General features: G+C 44.6%; 1 protein-coding gene across 2 annotated transcripts; it reads right to left on the reverse strand.

Moving 5' to 3' along the window:
- Positions 1-7,158: 7,158 nt before the first annotated feature.
- FAM219B (family with sequence similarity 219 member B) lies at positions 7,159-23,780 on the reverse strand. 2 transcript variants are annotated; one of them, XM_088443788.1, is made up of 6 exons: positions 23,612-23,780; positions 21,817-21,904; positions 18,331-18,415; positions 18,167-18,244; positions 16,155-16,203; positions 7,159-10,118 (listed from the first exon to the last, which is right to left on the reverse strand). In XM_088443788.1, the coding sequence occupies exons 1-6, from the start codon at positions 23,756-23,758 to the stop codon at positions 9,963-9,965; spliced, it is 603 nt and encodes a 200-aa protein (XP_088299914.1). In that variant the 5' UTR covers positions 23,759-23,780; the 3' UTR covers positions 7,159-9,962. The 2 variants fall into 2 exon arrangements, with proteins under 2 accessions (XP_088299914.1, XP_088299913.1); XM_088443787.1 differs by having other exon boundaries at positions 7,159-10,121; positions 23,612-23,779.
- Between the last annotated feature and the right edge of the window lie 408 nt (positions 23,781-24,188).

The raw sequence follows: 24,188 nt of genomic DNA on the forward strand, positions 1-24,188 counted from the left end.
ATTATAGACTATTATTGGTGATGCCAGCTCTGTTCTGTAACTGAACACGACGGGTGCTGAAAATAAAAATAATCGATATCATGTAGGAAAGGCTGACTGAAATCTCCATACAGACATACAGACATACATAATGACCACTGCATGGACATTTTTTTTCTCTAGTTGCATAAATTCAGTATATCTTAAAAATACCTTCTTGTATGGAACAGTATTTCTACTTCAGGGTCCATAGGGTATCCACAGGATACCTTGGGGTATAGGTGTGACGTCAGTCGCAGGGCACCAAAGAGTTAAGCTTTCAGCCTCCCAGGATGCACTAGGTCCCCCTCCTATACCCCGCCCCCGAGCCAAGGCACCTCAGTTTAGTTTGGTGCCCGGCCGGAGTCGGGTGCACCTGTTGGAGTGGGGGCTAGAAGAGCCCCTGAAGCTTATTCTTCATGCAGCTGTGGCTGTACAACTGGATGAACAGCATGGACAGTCAGTCCTGACATCCATGCTGTCTTCCCTACACCCCGCCGGTACCAGAACGCCGGTACTGATCCGGGGATGCTGGTGGGCGTCTGGGGTCACAGCTAGCGGTGACCCCAGATGCTCCGGACCATGGCCGGATTCAAGGGGGACAGAGGTAAGCAGCGGGGTCCCGCGGTGGGTCCCCGCTGATCACATGGTCCTAAGTCCCCAGGCAGGGGGCTCCCTGGGGACTGGCTGCAGCGTGGAGCCAGGCGACCAACCTGCGCTTCCACTACCCCCTGGGACAGCGGACCGCAGCAGAGCGGTAGCGCTGCGGCGTCCCAGGGGTTAAATGCATGCCAGGGGAGCGCGCCTTCCCTGTCTCACAGCCGGCGCCTCCCCCGCTGCACACAGCCCTCTCTGCATGCTGCCGACTGGTCCTGTGGCAGCGCTCCTCCTCCAGGCCAGCCTCCTCTCTGCTCCTCGGCGGCCATCTTCTCCAGAACGCATGGTGAACGCTGCTGGAAGCGCTGGAAGGAAGCATCGTGGTCTGGGTCCCCCCGCATACCTCTCCTCCGCTGTGGTCAGGTCTGTGTATGCAGCGCTGTGTCCTACCAGGCCCTGTGTCTGTGTAGTTGAGTGATCAGCGCTGTTAGTGCAGGAATTGTTATTTTTCTGCATTGTATGTGACTGTGCTAGCGCTGCTGCCTGTAATCTTTTCTTCTCTAAACTGTCAGCTTTATTACTGTCCCTGTTCTTTCTGCTAAAGCCCTTGCGGTGCGGTGCTGCAGGGTGGTCTCTCGCCTATTTAATACTTAATTGGTGAGAGAGGTCACATACGTGGTACCATCATGTCTGAAAGTGATTTTCCCCTCCGGCTACAGTGTACCACGTGCAAAGTACCGTTAGCGGAGGGGGAGGGTAGCGCGGAGGGCCTTTGCCGGCAGTGTTTGTCCATGGTGCGGCCTATTACGGTTACAGCACCGGTACAGGAGCCGCCCTGGGCTTGTTTCGCTCAGGCGTTAACAGCTTTAGTGGGCCAGTTAGCTCCGCAGCCCGCGTTTACTCCGATGGGTTTGTCCCAGCAGTCTGTGGTGTCGTCACCCATGCAGGGGTTCCCACGACAATTGGTGGTACCCCACAGTCTCCCTATTTCCCCGCTCCCGGGTTCTCAGGAGCCAGCGTGGGTTAACTCCCTGACGAGTTCTGTACAGCACTTGTCGGATGTGTTGCAAGGGGAGTCTGTGATGCGGTCTCATAAAAGGCCGGTGGCGTCTCTGTCCGCTCCTTATGAGGATGACGAAGGGACGTCTGATGATGGGGAGATTCTAGATCCTTACGATCAGGAACCTCTCCATACTAAGGACGCTGATGCTAAGTCCAAAGTATATATTCCTGGACTTATTCGGGCGGTCCGCACAGCCTTGGTGATTGAGGACGAAGTTCCCCCAGCGGCTAAAACTAAGTATGCCTTTTTCAAAGATGTGAAGGGCGATGCCACAGTCTTTCCTCTTTCGGGTCAGTTGGTGGACCATTTAGAGGAGGCGTGGAAACAACCTGGCAAAAGATACCAGCCGCAGAGACGCCTGGCGGTGGCTTATCCGTTCGCGGATAATTATTTTGCGAAGTGGGAATCCCCTCCACAGGTGGATTCTCACGTGACCCGTCTTGTCCGTAGTGCCACATTGCCGATGCCATCCATGTCCTCCCTTAAGGATGCTACGGACCGCAAGGTAGAAATCTGCCTGAAGTCCGCTTATTCCCTTGCAGGGGGGGCAGCACGGCCGGCTATGGCCATTTGCTGGGTTGCCAGAGCGATGGAGCGCTGGGCGGATTCATTAGAGGCTTCTTTTGAATCCGACTGTCCGGCCGATCAGGCGGAGTTGATTGGCAATCTCCGTGATTCGGCCACCTACATCAACGAGGCGGCTCTAGACATTAGTACTCTGGTGTCTAGAATTTCTTCAGCAGCGGTAGCTGCTCGTCGCACCTTGTGGCTGCGATCCTGGAAGGCGGACGCAGATTCCAAGAAAGGTCTGGAAGCGTTGCCGTTTACCGGAGAAGTTCTCTTCGGTCCGGATCTGGATAAGATTGTGGCCACGCTGGCGGCAGCCAAATCTGCCTGTCTCCCGTCGGCCGCTGCTCCTTCTGGTTCGGGACCATCGTCCTTTCGGTCATCTAGGGCTCAGGGCAGGCCCAAACCACAGTCGTTTCCTCGACAGGCTGGCCCTAAGAAATCGGTCAAGCCCCGGAAGCAGGCATGGAGTACCAGACGTCCGGCCCCCAAGCCAGATGACAAGCCTGCGGCCTGACGGTCCGGGCCTCCCTTTGGGGGATCCCAGGGTGGGAGGCCGCCTGCTACAGTTCGCCCAGTGTTGGTCGACCACTACGACAGACACTTGGGTTCTGGAGGTGGTTTCCCACGGATACGCCCTCTCCTTCCGGCACAGACCCCCGGCTCGCTTCTTCACCACGGGTCTCCCATCAGACCGGAACAAGGCTACGGAGCTGCGGAAGGTATTGCACACTATGCTCCAGGCTGGAGTTATAGTGGCGGTTCCATTCTCCCAGAGGGGCCAGGGTTTCTATTCAAATCTATTTTTGGTACAGAAACCCAATGGGTCATATCGTCCGATTCTCAACCTCAAAGCACTCAACAAGTCTTTGCGGGTCCCGAAGTTTCGGATGGAGACCCTACGGTCCATCATTCTGGCGCTGGAACCTGGGGACTACTTGGTGTCATTGGACATACAGGACGCTTACCTGCATGTCCCTATTCTTTGGCGCCATCAACAGTTCCTCAGGTTTGCAATCAGCAGCGACCACTTCCAGTTTCGGGCGTTACCTTTTGGCCTGGCAACAGCACCACGTGTTTTCACCAAGGTGATGGCGGTCATGGCGGCTTCTCTCCGGCTGCAGGGAGTCCGCATGTTGCCGTATTTGGACGACCTGTTATTGGTGGCAGGATCTCCAGAGCTCCTGTTACGCCACTTGGACCTGACCATTGCACTGCTGCAACGGCACGGCTGGCTAATCAACTGGCAGAAGTCCACTCTAATCCCGTCTCGGAGGATTCTGCATCTTGGAGCCTTATTGGACTCGGGACAGCAAAGGATCTTCGTGACGGAGGACAAGATCTCTGCTTTACAGTCAAGGGTGCGCAGTTGTCTGCACAGCCGCCGGGTGTCCTTACACTCGGCGATGAGGTTACTGGGCTCCATGGTGTCGGTGTTCGACATGGTGGAATACGCCCAGTTTCACTCCAGACCTCTGCAGCACCTGATCCTGTCCAAGTGGAACGGGCTGACTCAGTCTCTGAAGTCCCAGACGATTGTGCTCACCCAGGAGGTTCGCCTGTCCCTTACGTGGTGGTTACAGACGACCCACCTCAACAAGGGACGTCCGTTCTGGGTTCCAAATTGGGTCCTGTTGACAACGGACGCCAGTCTTCGGGGCTGGGGAGCAGTTTCGGGTCCACACTTGTTCCAGGGCAGGTGGACGCCGACAGAAGCGGAGCTTCCAATAAATATCTTGGAACTCCGTGCGGTCTTCAATGCTCTCCAGCAGGCACAGCGGTTTCTCCAGGGTCGCCCGGTGCAGGTCCAGTCGGACAACGCTACCACCGTGGCCTACATAAACAGGCAAGGAGGAACTCGCAGTCGGGCGGCTCTCGTAGAGGTCTCTCGGATCCTGGTTTGGGCGGAGCGCAATCTTCCGGCCATATCAGCGGTCTTCATCCCGGGAGTGCTCGATTGGGAGGCGGACTTTCTAAGTCGCCAGGACGTTCATCCGGGGGAATGGTCCCTGCACCCGGACGTTTTTCAACTACTGGTGGACAGGTGGGGTCTTCCAGAAATCGACCTCATGGCGTCCCGGCACAACAACAAGTTGCCGGTGTACGGGTCTCGCACAAGAGACGAAGGGGCGTCTCTGGTGGATGCTCTGTCCGTCCGGTGGACGTTCCGGTTCGCATACCTGTTCCCTCCGGTCTCCCTTCTTCCACGGGTAATCCGGAAATTCAAACAGGAAGGAGGGACGCTCCTGTTGATAGCTCCCGCGTGGCCCAGACGGCACTGGTTCTCAGACCTTCAGGGTCTGTCCGTGGACATTCCTCTGCGGTTGCCGCTACGACCGGACCTTCTGTCTCAGGGTCCTTGCCTTCACCCGGACCTGACTCGGCTGTCTTTGACGGCGTGGCTGTTGAGACGGCCATGCTGAGGTCCCGGGGGTTTTCCAGCTCTGTGGTGCGTACCATGTTACGAGCTCGGAAACCGTCTTCCGCGAGGATATACCATCGCGTGTGGCATACGTTCTTCCAGTGGTGTCGACCGAGAGGTTATGCACCGTGGGAGTTTCGTCTGTCTCGGATTCTCGCCTTCCTGCAAGCGGGACTAGATCATGGGCTTCGCCTTGCTTCTTTGAAGGTACAGGTTTCGGCCCTATCTGTCTGGTTTCACCGTAGGATTGCTACAATCCCGGATGTGCGCACCTTTATGCAGGGTGTTCTCCGCATTCAGCCGCCCTTTGTTCCACCTGTGGCGCCTTGGGATTTGGCTGTGGTCCTGAGGGCTCTCCAAGGACCGCCGTTTGAACCACTGGGCTCAGTGGATCTTAAATGGCTAACAGCTAAGACTGTTTTCCTTCTGGCCATTGCTTCGGCCAGACGTGTTTCTGAGTTAGGGACTCTTTCTTGTAGACCCCCTTTCTTGGTTTTTTATGGGAACAGGGCAGTGCTCCGCACTCGGCCCGAGTTTCTTCCCAAAGTTGTTTCCCAGTTTCATATTAACGAGGAAATAGTTGTTCCGGCCTTTAACTCGCCGGGTCTTTCCGTGGGTGAGGCCTCTTTGGATGTTGTGCGGGCCTTAAGGACTTATGTTGACCGCACTTCTTCGTTTAGGAAGTCGGACGCTTTGTTTGTCCTCTTTGGCTTCCGTAAAAAGGGTTGGCCTGCTTCAAAGCAAACTTTGGCAGCCTGGACCCGTATGGCTATTTCTGAAGCTTATCTTCATGAAGGCCTACCGGTCCCTCCTTCTCTGAAGGCTCATTCCACTAGGTCTGTGGGTCCTTCGTGGGCAGCTCGACGTGGTGCCTCGGCAGTTCGGATCTGCAAGGCTGCTACGTGGTCTTCTGTCCATACCTTCGTGAGGTATTACAGGTTTGACACCTTCGCCTCTCAGGATGCTTCCTTCGGGCGGCGGATTCTCCTTTCTGCACAGGAGCGTCCCCACCCTTAAAGGATACTGCTTTGGGACATCCCCAAGGTATCCTGTGGATACCCTATGGACCCTGAAGTAGAAAATATGAGATATGGTAAGAACTTACCCTTGTTATCTCTATTTCTACGAAGTCCATAGGGTTCCACAGGACTCCCGCCCTGTCGCACCTGTGCTGCAGATGGGCTTTGCTCTGGTCACCGGTTTTCCGTCTCCCTCTGGTGAGAATGTGATTCTTGTATGTGTCCAGATCTTTGTTCTCTCTCTTCCTTCTCCTCCTCCGGCCTATGGCTTGGTAACTAACTGAGGTGCCTTGGCTCGGGGGCGGGGTATAGGAGGGGGACCTAGTGCATCCTGGGAGGCTGAAAGCTTAACTCTTTGGTGCCCTGCGACTGACGTCACACCTATACCCCAAGGTATCCTGTGGAACCCTATGGACTTCGTAGAAATAGAGATAACAAGGGTAAGTTCTTACCATATCTCATATTATCAGCATGTCACATTCACTACAATTAACTATACATCCCTTCTTGCCAACTTAGTCCTGCATATTCCTGTCTGAGAAAGCCCTCTCTTATGGATAATCATTTGTAGCACATGCCACTACATGTTACTAGCAACATGCAGAAAAAATCAGTTCTCTGTGCAGGTCTCACTGAACATAAATATAAATTAAGAGGGGTCATTTATAAACCGGAACATATAAGGGCTTATGTATAAACATTACTCTGTATAACGTGCCCTGAACCACCCCAATCATATCCTTGTTTCATTGCGTATCTTGCACCAGACAGATTAATAATTAATTAGTTGACATGTTGCAACAATACATTTGAACTTAAATGCAATGTTAAGATGTGTACACACCGGAGCAATATTGGCCTGATATGACCAAATCGGGCATATATTGCAGTGTGTATGCCGAATTCGCGTGCTCCCACAGTCGCATGCGATATCGTGTGGTTGGTCGTGCTGCGCGTCCAATCACACGATATCGTATGCGGCACCATACATATTAATAAAGGACAGAACGAGTGATCGTTTAGTCGTTCATTAAATCGGGTAGTGTGCACTGGCAATCATGATGCCCAGGGTGAAGGCAAATCACCCTGAACATCGGACTGATTGCCGGTCGCACCAGTATGTACCCGGCTTTAGTAAAAGGTCCTTGTGTCTGACAATGCTAGATAGAGATCTACAAGGCCAATTAAATATTCTATATATTGCAGTATTCCATTCCAAATATGAATCAAATTAGTAGTATTCGGATTTTAGCAATCCCCTTCTTTTAGCAATTACAGGTAGAAATAGGTTGTCATGTCTTAATTACATCATTTAGAATTTTTTTTTTTCATTTTAATTATTTACCTTCTAGTAACATCATACTTTAGTTGTACAGTGTTTCTGTATTATATTTACGTTCCATTGATGTAGTTTGCCATTCCAAATAATTCATGATAATACAGAAGTGTAAACCCGGGTTTGAAAACACCACTTCTAAATACCGTTTATTATCACTTTACAATATACAATTTTTTTTTCTACATTAGATCTCCAGTACAATATATATAATAGCAGATACACACATTTTACTTGACCCACCCTGATGTGTAAGCCACATATCCATCTACCTACTTCTAGCCTAGCTCATAGATTCAATGCACCAAGAACCCCAGCAGGTCATGTTTTGAGGATTACCTTTGCTGTGGAGTAATTTACAGTAACTCAGAGATTCTTAGCTTTTCAACGGTTAACAATGCAGGTTTTCCTGCTCTCCTCAGTGGAACCCAAGAAATAACTTTAGAAACACATATAGCTGTGTTATAATGAACAAATCACTAATTACTACACCTCTCCGCCCGATATATGTGTAAACACAAATGTCAGGGAGCAAGAGTTTAGAAAAAGATAACTGGACACTCATGTCCTCACTCAACATCAAATGTAAAGGGGTGTGAGCAGTGCTCCAGCTCAGGATCTCTCAGCTTATGTCCTCTACCACCGCCAATCAGGTTTAATTATGCCAAGTTTGATGCAAAAGGGTTAAAACATCAAACATGATCTGTTGGGGACACCCTGCTTTGCTGATTTACAGCAATACTTTATGGTAACAGCAATTCATTTACTACGTTGGAACAATGCTCTGGTTTAGATTCTTAATAACATAGTAGTAATTATAATCCAGCTGCAGGTCAGACAAATTAGTAGTGCAATTATATCAGTGAAAGATTAATAAAATAAAGCAATTCTGAAAAGTTTAGATACTTTATAAATGGTAACAAATATCTTTGCCAGACAACTAAAGGCAAAACAGTCCAACTGTGACATATAAAAAGGAAAGAAAAGACCAAAAGCAACATAACAAATAAGTAACAGGTGATCAGTTGTAATAAAAATGTATTCAATCGTGTTAGATATAGATAATACTTTTATATTATTTATATATTTCTCATTTTCTTCAAAAGAAAAAGAATGTGACTTATTGCATAAAAAACTGGTAGTGCACATCATTCACACTGGGGTTTTTTAGGCTTTAGAGAAGGACAAACTAGATTTACAAAGCGTCAGCTTGCTCCTCAGCTGGTTTCAATCTGAAACATAAAACGACACGGATATCAAATACAATCATTTAATATCACTGCCATTTACAATTTGGGGGTCAAAGCCTTGGCTTAGTAATCTATCTAGCCCAAGGGGCTGTATGACAGAACAGTTGTTTAGCTCATAAAATTATTTAGAAGTCTCTCTCTATGCAATTACATATTTATGGTAAAATGTGTCCCATTTAGCAGCAAGTTTTTTACTTGATCAGTACACAGAAGCTTACTGTACGGTGAGGCACAGTTCCCTGTAGTCATTAAGTTACTGAGAAGAGAAAAATAAAACGTACTATCCCACATAAATGTTCCCCACTTGTATTAGTCCTCTGGGAGATACACAGTACAACCAAGGGAAGCAGCAATCTTCCACAAACCTGGTTTATAGGCAATCTTCACTTTCATGGGATTTTCATGCAGGTGTTACAGTAGCTACTTCTACACTCACACAGTCTTACTGATTGTTCCTAGCTGCCAATAGTAGCTCTAGTAATAGAGAGCTCTTTTACACAGCCTTGGTATTTAGTTTTCATTTTATATATTTCTGTAAACAGCGAAAAATGTTGTGAGCACAATTTTCCCTTCATTCAAACCACTGGAAAGAGTCCTAATTAAACAGAAATTGTGTTTATCCCGATTTGCCTAGCTGACCAGAAGTACTGGATTAGTTTTACAACTGTGCAAGGACAGGTTTTTGTCAAGAAATCTTGGTAAACATCAAAGTGACCACTTTCCCATTGGGACTGGAGACTTATATTTCCTATTAATATAAAAAGTCCTTTTATAGGCTGTACAATATTTATATGCCAGCCATCAAACCTTGTAAACTTACCCAATATAACATGATGTTAAAATGTCCTAATTGTGTAACAAAGAAGGGACGACAAACAGGTCTGGCTAAACATTCTAGTCAGTTCTATTGAGCATGAAGCCTGATAAAGTTTCCTACTAGCTTTGTGTCCTATTAGCTTCAATACAATGCTTGGTGTGCTATGTATCAGGATCCCCATGCCATCTATACTATAGTTCTTTCAGTAACACTTTGCTGTAATGACAGGATTCCAGTTTGCTAGGTAAAACTGCCACCATGTAACAGCCTAAAGGTAACAGATGGACATTACAACAAGTCATTCCTTGCTGCAGGAAGGCAAAGTCTGTTAATCAGGACCACAGGGCAGTCAGTCAAGTAGATTCAGCTTAGAAAATAAAATATATAAAACCAATGGAGAAAAAGGAGCGAGAAGACCCATATGTGACTGAAATCCATTAAATGTCCTTGTTGCAAGGAAGTATCTAGATACCCTCTATAGCTGCTTACAACTCTGCATTCAGATGCCATCTCATGTTTTACACAAAGCCATTGGTGTCATCTGAAGTGATAGGTGAAGTCTTTAGACAGTAGATTCTCATGAGACAATGGGAACCGTAGTTTCTTAGCATTCTCTGGTACATAAGCTTCAAGGTGGAGACGTGTCCACGTACAATGTTCTCCTCTACATGTAGCCTGAGCAGGATCTTTGGAGAGCTTTATATTTTAAACAAGTGAGCCGCATGGCCACATCCCTCATATCTGGTACGTCTCATCTCTCCACCTAAGCCATTTTTTGTGTACTGTCCAGTTAGTGACCTCATAAGCTTATAGAATATGGGGTTGGTAACCAGGAGACAACAGTGGGATTTGTGAACACTTTTCCAGGCTTGATCACTGGATGCAGCAGGACCAAGACTCTCCTAAGCAGCATGGACAGGATACAGAGCGTACAGGCTTGGGGGGAATCAAATCCAAATCCTCATCGTCTGGAATCTCATCCAAGTGATACCCATCCTGGAGAAGTTGCCTATTAAGGTCTTGAGAAACCTGCTTTGGAAACAAAAAAAACAAAACATTAAATTGTTATCAGGATCTAGATTTTTTTTTTGTTGTACTTTTTTGTTCCTTGAATGACCACTTTATTTAAAAATGGCAGTTGTTTGATATGCAGATATTAACAACATTCAGAAATCTATATGCATAAGTGTCTGGAGTTTATTAGAAGGTATAACATATTTGAAACATTGTTTTTTATGACTGATACTTTTTTTTTTCCCCTGCACACTAGAAGTCCTGTATGTAAGTGGCCACACACATTATCGCAGATAATTTGGACACAAACAAATTGTCCTGTCAAATTTTTATCAGAAGAGTCTAATCAGCTGATGACCCAATAAAGGTTTGAGCGAATTTATCAGATGACACAAGTGAAGAGTGCGCCATGTTATTCAGCCACTCATATTGACCACAAAACACCTCACATTTGCAGTCGTTCAACAATTATGTATTTGCATGAAATCAGAAAAAGAAGCACTTATCCTGTATTTTATTCTCATTTTTTTAATTTACCTTTTGTATTTATTTATAGTAAAACATATGAGAAATATTATTGTTAGCGGACTTTAAATGCCACCAATCAGAAACTGGGTAGTCAGCTTGCAGCGTTTACTGTTCACTTCAGTTGCCATCAATTGTAGCCTCTGGACTGTAATTGTGCACATGGGAAGATTGCAATCCCATGCATGTGCATAACTTAAAAAGTTTGTCGGCTTCTAAGGACTGCATTAGCTGCAGACCCTAGAAGCCGGCAAGGGCTGCCGTGATAACGAGAGTGGTTTCCCAAGGGAAGTGCTCTATGCTATCGTAGTCCAGACTGGCAGTCCAAGGGGAAAAAAAAAAAACATCTCCCTCCATCATGTGACTAGCAGGAAGCGCTTCCATAGAGAAATCACTGTCACTGCTCGGCCCTATGCAGTCCATGCAGGTGGCCTTTAGATAAGATTCTGCTACTCTTACACATAATCCCTATATTACCAACCACAGCTCTCCTGTCAATCTTGCCCATGTGTAATAATACAACAACTTTAGGGAACAGTTTAGTGACAGTGAAAGTGTGACATAATAGTACATGGAATGGAACGAAAAAATGTCACACAACAGGCTAAGATACAGCATACACAATCCCACAAATATACTGCCTGCATTGTGGGACAGCATGTTTAGCATATACATCCCCCTGTGCTAGGCAGTTACAATAAGACATTTTAAATGACAGACATTTATATATCACTGGAAGACATTGCAGTCAGGCTATGCGAGCCTAGCAAAACACTGATAAAATGAGTTAGTAGTAGCATTGTATGTAACCCTGTTATCTATCGAATATCTTTGCTAGAAAGGGGAGATGTTATGTCTGTGTTAAGCTGGGTACACACTGACAGATGGGATGTGGTTATGAGACCTGCGGGAGCATGGCCACCGGTCTCAATCCCGACACAGGAATCCCAGTGCCGAAACGCCGGACCGATCGTCCTCAGCTGCGGGTATGTTTATACTCAGCCAGCGATGAGGGGGTTCTATAAAAAAGGCACATGTTGCTGTATCAGAGTGTACATCACTATATTCCTCTTTATCCTTCCCAACCATATGTGGATGTGCCATACTTGTGCCAAACATCCCTCATCAGCGTGCCAGGTCCAGTAAGACTCAGCTTATGCCGAGCGTCTTTTTTGCTGGAATGTGCCGCTAAGTCGCAATCTGATGCAACAAAACTGCTTCACGAGACTGCAGCACTTGTATATGTGTGTGTATGACTGACTGAATCTGTATACGAAGTTCTACGATGCAGCAGACACAGCTTTCTTTCACGCTAAATTCCATAGTGTCACAAGATTCAGATTCTGTCACACACAGATATAAAAGTATTGCATATCAAATAAATCAGTGCAGTCTCGTGAAACTGTTTTGTCGCACCTGGTTGAGACTGAAAAAGACGCTACCCTGCTCAGAGCGGCTTACTCGACACCAGACATCTCGTGCTGCATGGCGTATTGAAGCTAGGTGTACGAGGACACGTGTTGCTGCACCAGTAGGAGTGGATGGTAATGGCAGGTTGCTGGCGGTAAAGGTGTTCCACAAGACAAATGATAAAACTACAAATAAACTCATCCTGACATACCTCACCAAAAGTTCAGATGATCTTAAATGCACTCTCTCCATAGGATCTATAAATCTACTTTTAAAAGTTAATTATTACATTCACATGAAGTGTGTGTACCAAAGCCTGGTAAGTATACTGAATACCGCATCTGTTACATCTGGGACATAAGCCACAGTTTTACATGGAAGAGCTTGTTGAGCCTCAGGTTTATCTCAGATTGAAGGGTCATGTTCTCATGCTTACAGCAGTCACTGAAAATAGCCCTAGCTTTTCAACACTTTCGAACAGAAATTACCAAATAAAATAATCAATCTAATTAACAATACAGCTTGCAACGTCTATTTCACATAAGGATTAGCATAAAAACGAGAAAGTATTTTTTAGAAAGGTTTTTCTAGCAATATAAAGATAGCATAATAAAGCTTATATAACTTCATTAAAGTTTACTGTAAAGCATTTTCTTTTACATGAAAAATATGGTATTCTGTGGCGACCCCTTGTAGTTTGTGCAATAACTCAGAACTATACTGCACTTCTAACCAAATATATTAGTAATCCATATACCAGAACAATTACCATCTTCCTGCAATGAATGATTGCGGCATGTAGAGCAGCCTAGACTCTCCCATTACTTACTAATCTTCTGCATGACTTAACACTTAATTTACAGATTATACTAATTGAATACCATCTTTATTTTACCTGAATGTAATACTAATTCCATTAAGATTTAGTTAGCAGACACTAATCTTAGCTTCTATTGACTGTGTTTTGTGCAATTTCATGAGCCTGCTGTAGGCTGCGCGGAAGGGCATATGACAGTATGAAAATGTAACTTGAATAGATATAAACAAAAATGTATTATGGCTCTGTGCAGAATCGATCAGTACATGGCTTGGGATGTAGTGAAGAGATCGGCGGCCGCCGGTCTCTGTGCAAATGCCAAAATCACGACAAGAGAGTTAAGATAGGCGTCGAAATACAGACGCCTATCTTAATCCCGACACCGCAATCCAGGAGGACGCGTGCCCGAACGATGTAAGTTCGGAGCGCCCTTCCTGTTAGCCGCGGCAGGGGGGGGGGGGGGGGTAGGTTTTATGGAAGCTAGCGGGGATAGCTTTAGTTTTTTGGAGGGGGAGGTGGGGGTTAGGCACCCCTAGGCGGGAGGGTTAGGGTCTGGCACCACTGGTGGCGGGGGGTGAGTTAGGTTTAGGCACTGAGGGGGAGGGTTAGGTATGAAGGGGGGGGGGGGGGGGGACTTAGGTTCAGGAACTGACGGGGAGGGTTAGGCTACAAGAAGGGAGGGTAAGTATACTTACCGGACCCGTCGGGATACCAACCATTGGGATGCCGCTGTCGGTATTGTGACAGGAGGCATCCAGATAGCCGGTATTACATACAGATTCCCATGGCTTGATAGACCTAAAAGCACAGGCCTCATTTCCAGCTCATCAAGCATTAGAAGGAAACGCGACAGCATGCCCTGACAATGCATTTAGAATTCATATTTGATCAGCGGTCCAAACTGTTCTCCCAAGCAGGGGTTGGAAATTTAATGTACAGTTCAGAAGCCATACAGCAATATTTGGGAGGTAGGTGGATTTTATAAGAAAACAGAGAAGATGTCCAACCATTGACAAGAACAGAAGTTACATGAAACACGATGCTAGCAGAATTATTTTCTGATGTCCTGAAATCAGTTTACATAAGTGCAACAATACACAGAAATATCTGGATATTATATATTGAGGAATTCTTATACCATGGAGTTGAGATGGACCATATGTAATGGTTTTGGTAGATAAGGGGGGTATTCATCAAAGCTGGAAAAGAGATAAAATTGTGCGATATAAAGTACTAACCATCATCAGCTTCCAATTTACATTTTGCAGACTGTGTTTATAAAATGATAGTTAGGAGCTGACTGGTTGGAAATTTTTTACAATTTTATCACTCTCCCAGCTTTGATAAATACCCATCTAAAGCTGGGTACACACTGACAGATATATTGGCCGATCTATTGATCGGCCAATATATCTGGTGCCCGTCAGCCATTGTGTACCAGCGATATGTCTGTGAACTAAGTCGTTAAAAGACATATCGTGTCGGCTGTGCTGCACCCGTGGCTGCCTGGAAGATGATGGTCGTTCAGGCCAGCGGCACCCGTGGCTGCCTGGAAGATGATGGTCGTTCAGTGTATATGAATGTCCATCATCTACAGATCATCTACTCGATCTGCAGATATATCTGCTAGGGGTGTACCTGGTGGGTGCTAAGCATTCATCTCCCCAGCTCTAGAAAATCTAGATTCCATTTAAGAACTCAAGCAAAGTCCTATCATAAACAGAAGATTGTAGGGAGTAAATTTCACACAGCTTGTAAAATAATTCATAAATAGTTTATTTTTGAGAACATGGCTCTGAGATTAATAGATATATTATAGATAGTGTATATGTGTATATTGATGAGCTCACAGTACTTGATAAACCTGTTTTGCAGAAATGCATCTCCAATAGTTTCTGAATCAGTGTCCAGCTGAACAGAACAAATGCTTTTTTTCGGACTTCTATAAACGGATTATAGTAGGTATTCTAACCCCAATCCTAACCCTAACCCTGACCACCCGCAACCTAAGGCTAACCCACCCCTCCCGCAGCCCAACTGTCCCCTACCGAAGCCTATCCCTAACCCTCCCTCTAGCGTCTAAACCTAACACTCACGGTCAGAATCTATCAGGATTGTGACCATCGGGATGCTGCTGTCGGTATTGTGACCGTCGGGATCCTGACTAGTCGTGGCAAGGTGCAACTCCGGGATGTAATGTCCGGAGTTTAGCTGTGGTAAATGCATCTCCCGACTTAAGTGCCTGGCGCGATACACTGCGACTAGCTCTGAGGAACTAGTTAGAGCAGATTTCTGCAGGAGGGTGCAAGCAGTAATCCGCTAGTTACCTTACAGGCAATTGAATAGATCCGGGCACTCAAACCGGGAGCTACATCTCAGCGAAGATAATTGAATTCCCCCTATGTGAGTTTGAAATCCCATAATTACAAAGATTAAATTGATAAAGAATTGTAGATGTTTATAAAAAGTAGTAAATTAGAGAAGAAAGGTTACAGGAACATCTACTCCAATCTCAGATGTACATGTCAATTTTACGCCTTTTATATAAATAGGCATATAGTATATTTTTAAAATTTATGTCTGCACATACAATCAAATTTGTGCGGAGAGTTACAATACAAAAGAAGCTTTTCTTATTCAAAGCCAAGTGAATTAGAAAATACTAATCCATGTCTAACATCATGTCCTGATAAAGACGAATTGAATTTACAAAGGACAAAAACAAGCTATCAGAACAGCCAGCAAAGCAGATTATATAATAAAGTAAATAGTGGATGTGGCATACTGATATGTGTTGTACTTAGATTATTATAACCCATTTTCACCTATATTAATTATATGTAACATACTCAATTTCCGCTCTACTTCGATGGTATAATTCGCCATTCCAATTAAAAAGAAAAAAAAAAAAAAAAAAATTGTACTACAATGGTAGTTTGCTTTATAGAAAGCAGCTTTGGTTAAGTGATTATTCAGATCTTATTGAGAACCTAGGGCCTTATTCAGCTACGGACGGAAGAGCAAAGCTGCTCGCAAGCAGCTTCGCAATTCAGTCTGTGCAGATATGGTAACGCATCAGGAGGGATCACGCCTCCTGCTGCATTACTTATCCAAGCTGCGTTGTCCAACGCAGCATCGGATAATCTGCGGAGCAAACTGTCAATCACGTTGAACGGGTCATGCGCCTGCACAGATTCCCGATCGGGAATCTGCGTTCAGTGCACTCTATGAATAAGGCCCCTAGTCAGGTAATGTTACCCCGCATTGTGACAATTTGTGTGTTCAGAGTTAAAGCTTACCTCTGCTGAAGAATACCCGGAGGAACATCTAGATTCCAGCTCAGCATCACTAACAGGAAGCGATGAGGAAAAAACAGGAAGCAACAGCCAAAGAAAATAGGGCGTAGGTAGAGGAAAAAAAACATACATGTGTTCAGTTTGTAATGACAGGATTGACCATATAAAAAAAAAGCACCAAACTATATGATTGGTATATACTTAGATCAAAGTACATAATTATTCTCAAACAAATTGTGTCAGAGAACATTTCAGTATTGCTGCAATACCTGAGAAATCACAATATATCATGGAGCGTGGTCATCAAATGTTATAAGCAAACAAATATAAATAAAAATCCACAAACATTTATGTACACATAAGAACAAGAAACAAAAACAAAAGTTGTCTGGCTTTTAAAAATCACTCCTAACATGTCCTGTTACCAGTTACTTCACATCTCCTAAATCTTATCCTTAATCACAGGATAGTATTGTAGCAGCAAAGAACACTAGACTGGAAATCTCAACGGAGATGATATGAATGCCCTATTATACTAAAGCTGGCCATACACTGCACGGTAATTGTGCAAACCAGCCGGCCAAACGACTGGTTTGAACAATCATTCAGTGTATGGGCCTGAACCATGATCATTCACAGCCTTAAAACGGCCTAGATCATTTGGTTTGGCTTTCATACCGGTCTGATCCACCAGATTGTCATTCAGCCAACTACAGTCTGTGATTGGAGATCGCCTCCATAAATTGCGTAGTAATATCCCTCTAATCTAACTTAGACAGAGTCCCTGGCACCAACACTACCTAGATCTGGAGACTCTGCAGTAGGACAAAGGATTCTGGGCCTGACTCAGAGCCGGACGCTCTGAAAGAGCGCTCGCTCTGAATCAGGGCGTATTTTTTATTTATTTTTTTGGAGCGGCCTCCTTGCCGCTCGCATAGCTGTGTGTGACCACCCACAGGTATTGCGAGCGGCCAGGATGATGGTCGTGATGGTCAAGACCATCGCGACCATAAGGCTTGCAACGAGACCCTTGTGGTAGGGTCTTGTGGCTGCAAGCCCCAGAGAGCTTCCGGCTCTAATAGAGCCGGAAGCTCTCCCACTGACCTCACTGGTGAGGTCAGTGGGGCCGCCCACAAACAGCAGGCGTTCGCTTGGGAACGCCTCCGTTTGTGAAGCAACCCCCCCGCCACGCCTACAAAATGGGTCGAGTTGTCGAACAGCATCGACAGCCGCCCCTTTTGTAGTGAGCCACAGAGCGAGTGCTTTTGCGCTCGCGCGTGCGCACTGGGCCACCATCAACCCGCTTGCAAGTGCTATGCACTTGCGAGCGGGTGTGAATCAGGCCCTCTGTGTATAGGTCAAGTCTTCACCATCACATCATCTGGCAATGGCCAGCAAGTAGGAAACTACTGCACAAATAGCTTTTTGCATCGGGTTATTTCAAAACCAACAATGCCAGCAGACAATGTAGCAATGTTTGCAGGGACTTTCATTTGATTCCTCTTTCAGTTAGATAAGAGTTTACAGTCTTAAGATCCAGATAACAATTAACAAACAGTCTAAACAGTATCTAAACAAAAAGTAAAGCTGGGTACACTCTGATAGATATATAGGTCATCTGCTGGCGTGTACGGTTGACCCGCCGATCACCTGTACACATGCTGCGGGACTCAGCGGTGATTGACAGCTCAACTGGGCGGGCGATTTAAATGCCCGCCCATTTCAACTGTCAAGCCTGGCACATCAGGCAGATGAATTGGTAAGTGTGTATACAGTCCTGTCGACCTAGTGTGTACCCAGCTTTATACCCCATGGATGTAGTATCTATGTGATGGCTGTGGTATTTAAGCTGAAAGTGGTTTGCTTGTACTTGATTATTACAATTCTTAAAAATGTACAGAGCCGTCCCTGAAATATTTATCAGTCTGTTAAGTTAAACTTTGATATTAACCGGCTTGCTGTCTGCATTTTGAGGTCTACAAATGAGCACAGTCATAAATAAGATAATCTCTCACCTGTCTGAATCCAGGGAAACCAACGTTTCATCAGATGCCTGACTGAGGGCCGCATATCCTTTGTTAAACTTCACTGACCTGCACGGTGAAATAAGGCAAGCAGATTGGACTCAGAAAATCATTATAAAACCGCTTTATGATAATGCATTGTTATTTATCCATACCTTTTAGATGCAGATTTGCCTTTCCCTGTTGCTCCCAGCATGCCTTTCTTTCTAAGTGCTGCCCGTGCCAAGTCCCGCTGCCTTTCTGAAAAGAAAAGACGTTTGCTATTACTTCATGCCTACAAGAGTCCAGCCAATAATGATCTCTCATACCTTAAAGTCTACTCTGTTTTGTCTTAATCCTAGACTCTTACATTTACATATGAGCTACAAACCCAAAGGCTGTAATGTGAAATGCCAGAAAAGCCTGTTTCTATAACCTGTCCCATAAAATCACAGCCAGAGGAAAAACAAAACACAAAATAACAGGTTTTCAAATTGAATGGGTGTTGTAGTTAGGGTCCCGAAAAGGGATTTTTTTTTTATATATTTTTTAAAGCACATACCTTAATATCTAATTGGCCACTAAAAAACCAAAAAGAGTTTTCTTAAGCTATGAGTAATGCTACATTTATTAGCAGAGCTGAAGTTCCACCCACATTTTTAGAGCATTGTCCTAATGGGATCTGACACAGGTCAATAAGCTGAATCATCACTGGCCTTGTCCATGTGCAATAATCAACCAAGTTCTGCAAAGCAAATCCACCCACCCAGTCTGTCTGTCTGTCTGCCTGCTTAGTCAGAGAAGCTCCACCCTATCTATCATGGCAACCTGCTGCAGTGAAGTTACCATAACTATTTAGGTATAAACACCCCAGTTACTGCAATATACTGCATTATTTAGTTCACTGCTATACAGTCTGATAGAGGAATGTCAAATAGTGGCATTATGCACGCTTTCACTAACTCTGGCCTTACTTGTGTCTATAAAGTCCTTTCAGGAATTGTTTGAGCCATGCACAAGGCGCAGTCAACAAAGGCGTGGCTTTCTGACCACCCACCGCCTAGACCCCAGGATTGTGAGTACATAGTTACTGACATTTAACTGCTGTTACACATGTATTTGCATGTCACTTAGAAATATACAATCCATTAAAAAAAAAGACAGCCTATGTTCAGAATTGAAAAAGAAAAACGAACGCAAAAGCTAGGGCATTTTTTTTTTAAGTGTTCCTCACCAATAGGAGGAAGAAAAATAATAGCTAAGGAGTCTATTTTCTAAGCAGTGTTAGGAGACAGAGTGAAAAGTGATAAGAAATTGATAAGGTGCCAGCCAATCAGCTCCCAACTGTCATTTTCCAAACACAGCCTGTGAGATGACAGTTGGGAGCTGATTGGCTGGCACCTTATCACTTTTCACTCTCTCCTAACACTGCTTAGTAAATAGACCCCTAAATGTTTAACCTGCAAACAGCACCAGCTACCTAGTGTAGTACCCTCCACCTCACGCACTGCGATCTTGTGGCTGCACTAACAGACGGCCAAAAGAGAATTATGCCCAGTTTGCAGCAAGTACAATGTACTGATATTTCACTTGGTGCTGTGCAGTCACATGGTTTGTATTTAGTCTTAGGCCATCACCTGTAACTGAAGTGCAGACAGGAGATGGATACTTGGTGTATTTGGTATATGTTCTTAATGAGGAAGTTCTTCTAATTAATGATGTATAGATTTTCCTATAGACTGTTCCAACAGTATCTGAATGTACACCTTCCAAATACCAGATCCAAAATCTTCAAAACAAAATTACATGTAGAGCAAAATACAATACATGTATTTTGCAGTGGTACAGAATGGGATGTAGTTATGTCTCAATACCGACATCCGAATCCCAGCAAAGGACTTAAGATAGGCGTCGAAATACCGATGCCTATCTTAATCCCAACACCGGAACGTCGAGGGTCGCCAGGCCACACTAAGTAAATCTGGGCGTCCTTAGCGTTAGCCGTGTTTTAGGATTAGGGAGGTTAGCAGGGTTAGGTTTTGGGGGACGAGGTTATCGCTAGGGTTAGGCACCCCCCGGGAGGGTTAGTATGCTGTAAGGCACCCCCGGGGGGAGGTTAGGGTTAGGCACCACTAAGGGAAGGTTAAGGTGGGGGAGGGGGAGGGATAGGGTACTCACCTGCCCTGTCGGGATCTTTTCCCTTCGGGCTGCCGGCGTCGGGGTATACTTCATATACCCATTCAGTACAGAACTATGTGGAGAATAACCTTTATGTAAAGCACACAGCAGCTTCCCATGTAGGCGATGAAATATACAGAGCTTTCCTCTGCTGGGTCATAAACCTTGATAAGACACCCATGTGCTTCTGCATTAATATCCATCCATAGGGATCACTGATCTTAGTGAGATTCTCCTCGGTTCAGCAGTCAATAACAAAAGAGGAGACAGTAAATAAACACCTGTGTGCAGGGCCGCAAACTCTGGTCAAGTGGGCAACATGTGGCCCCTAGCTGAACAGCGCTAGATAAGGATTCTGTGCATCAACTCTTGCAGTGTAACAGTAATGGTGATTTGGACTTAAAACAAGTGGAAATGAAATTATCATACAACGATGCTTCCAGAGAACTTTTTAAATAACTGGTCATTAATGTGAACCTAGTGTATAATTAAACTCCAAGCGAGAATATTTTGTGCAAATATACAAACTCATAGGGGCAGATTCAATTAGTTGCAAAAGACTCCTATAGGACCACTCGCTGAATTGAATCAGGCCCGCAATGTGCTGCATCCGGCCATAGAGAATCTAACACTTTGCCAAAGTCCTGGTTAAGATGTGAAATACATTTCTGCAGCAATTAATGGTTCACAACAGTGGATAATAATCTATGGGACAGGAAAAAAAAAAAAAATAGCACAGATTCTTATTTAGTAACTACCAACCAAAAGAGCAAATATTAAAAATTGTTCTGCAACAGGTCAGCCTAATCCCCATTTGACAGCACCATTTTGTACATTTCAGGGCCGGATTTCCTACTCTGTAAGTGATCCTGGGCCCACCCTGACCACACCAGGATGAAACTGATGTTGTTCCTACTCTAGTACTATATTAGAAATTCTGTAACATGAGTTATCAGAGTGCAACAAACCAAATGCAGAACTTGAAGATAGTACTGATGGAACGCTGCTAAACTACCTGTTCTGCCATGTAATGCAGTCCATACAAAATTTCACTCCTTTATTACCAACAAATAAACCAGTTACTCTTGTTATAATATTTTACAGAAATGCATGATTTTGATGTGATACCTTAACATTAAAAAAAACAAATCTAGAAAACATTACAGTAATTAAAGCAATACAGTGTTTCTTTGATATAATGAAAAAACAAAGAATTGTTGGTACAGATATTATTTGGGTCCTGGCTGGAGAATCCCTGGTTTACAGGTAGATGGGACTATTAGTAGAGAAGGGTCTTTAACATGGAACAGACGGTATGTCTATTCCTGCAATCTATAGCACCAAAACTTATTATTTTACCTCTTCCTTTTATCCAATAACTAGCTGACCTGGCTGACACACAATGAGGCATTACTGCATTATTACTTAAACATGACAAAATTAAAACACATACTCATCCCACCCTCCTCCCTGTGAATACTTACGTAACTTGGCCTGGATTGTTGGCCCCTTGTCCATCAGATAAGGTCCTTTCTTCTCTGCACTGGACCCATTCGACTCCATTGTCCATCTCTGTTGTATGGGAACAGAGTATTACTGCAATTACTCATACATGTCCTTACTTCAGTTAAGGTGCGTACACACGGTACGATATCGTTTAACAATATATCGTTCATTTTTATGCAGTGAACGACCAACGATGTGCGTTTCCCGCATGAATGATAACAATATCCATGATCGTCCGTACATGCAGGCCAACTTGCATGATATTGTCAACTTTGCCTGTTCAGAGATGTTACAGGATGACTTCAATGAAAGATATCTTTCAAGTCGGTGGTACAGATCGTACCATGTGTATGCAGCTTAACAGGGACACAACAATACAAGCTGATCCAAACAGACAGAGTTATACAAAGAGCCTGTGTGCCAACCTACAAGGACAACTGATACAAAATGGTCTGTATGCGCAAAACCACTGTTATTGGACTCTCCACCTGTAACACCAACAAGACATCACCACCCAATGAGGGATAGCACAATGCCTCCAATGTAAGATACTCTCCAAATATTTCACACACGACAAAAAAAAAACCCACTGAGGGCTGATAAACAGCACATCTGCACTGGTACATCACAGAAACACCTGTTCACTAATAAAAAAGACATCAAAATAAAGTAAAGTAGCGATCATATATTGGAGGCATTCCTAGATAAAGATAATGACGTTTTGAAATTTTACAAGTATGACTGGCAGACAGCTTGTATGAATGTATCCCAGTCATACCACTAAATATGTATGAATGTCTTCCAGTAATACCTGTAAATAAAAAATTCCAAGAATTATTGAATGGGATTTTTTTCTGTTGATACTAGTGTAAAGGTCACCCCAAACTGCTTGCTTTGATATAATAACATTCAAAGACAGATGAAAGCAGTATAAGATTTTTCACTATAAACTTGTTATCTACTTAACAGTAAGCTATTGTCTTCTGTCACTATCAGTCAGGCACAAAGATTCCAAACTGATTCTTTCAATAGGCAAATACATATTAGGGAAACTCCTTCTCTGGACCGAGCTATCTAATTATTATTATTTGTCCGATTTATATGAAACTACTTGTACACTGGGTTTTCTGACCTTTAAAGATGGCAGGACAGGTAACAACAACAAACAAAAAAGCCATATTATAAAGTTCTAAATGACATTTTTTTGTCTGCATGGTCAAGGAAACCAAGTAGATTATTATAGTAGTTGGGTAAGTGTAAATAAGGGAACATAAATGGGTAAAGAAAAAAAACAAAACTATTTAAACAATTGACAAATGAACAAAAGCAATCATCTAGAAAGGGTCGGCAACCTGTGGCACTCCAGCTGTTGTGGAACTACACATCCCAGCATGCCCAGACACGGTTTTGCTTTTAAAGAATGCTAAAACAGTGGCAGGGCATGCTGGGATGTGTAGTTCCACAGCAGCTGGAGTGCCATAGTTTGCCTATCCCTGATCTAGAAAACCATAGGAGGTAGCATCTCAGTCACATAAAAACACATAGTTATTGGCAAAATAAAAAATAAACAAATAAAAGGGACTATATTAAATGTATATTAACTAGGCACAAATACATACGATTCTAGACATCCTATAGTGCTCGCGTAGAATTATTCTGACACTCAACTAATAACAAACTAGCACAATAAACTTTTGCCACTCTTGTGTTCAACACGACACCCCGGAGCGATGTACACGGTGACCCTACAGCCTTACATGGGGCGCTTATTACCTGAGCGCTGTCACCAGCGGAGGTGCGGTCCCCGGTCCCAGGGTCACTCCGACTCGCAGGCTCCATCTGTTTCAGGCCGGTCACTAACACCTCCCATATAAAACAGTTTGCAAGCTGTGGCCAAGGAGAAGAGGCTGTGCTGATCATGTGACCCGTAGCTCAGCCCATGGAAGGTGACAGTGGTAGCCATCTTGGAAGTGGCTAGGGAGGGAGCAGTTGAATCTTGTACGTTGGTCTCATTATAGGCATAAGGAATGCAGTGTTTCTCCCACTCCCAGCCTGTCATTATTTCCTGCTCTCTACCTGTTTTTTTCCTGGTCAATTTTTTTTTTTACCTAAAATGATGTGATAATTACAGGAGAGCTGACAAAAATACTGACCACAAACTGAGAAGGGAATGCTATCCAACCAGGGAAAAAATCCAAAAGTGGAATATGTCGCTGATGATGTGCACTCCGTCTGCCACATCGCCCGTCGGACCAGCATGCGGGTCTGACGGGCGATATCGTCAGCGGGGGCCAAGGCAGCATGGCCCCTGCCGTCGCTCCCGGCAACGGCAAGTGTGTATGCACTTGGT

Source organism: Taudactylus pleione, unplaced genomic scaffold, assembly GCF_031769625.1.
Source record: "Taudactylus pleione unplaced genomic scaffold, aTauple2 ptg000019l, whole genome shotgun sequence".
Taxonomy (NCBI): domain Eukaryota; kingdom Metazoa; phylum Chordata; class Amphibia; order Anura; family Myobatrachidae; genus Taudactylus; species Taudactylus pleione.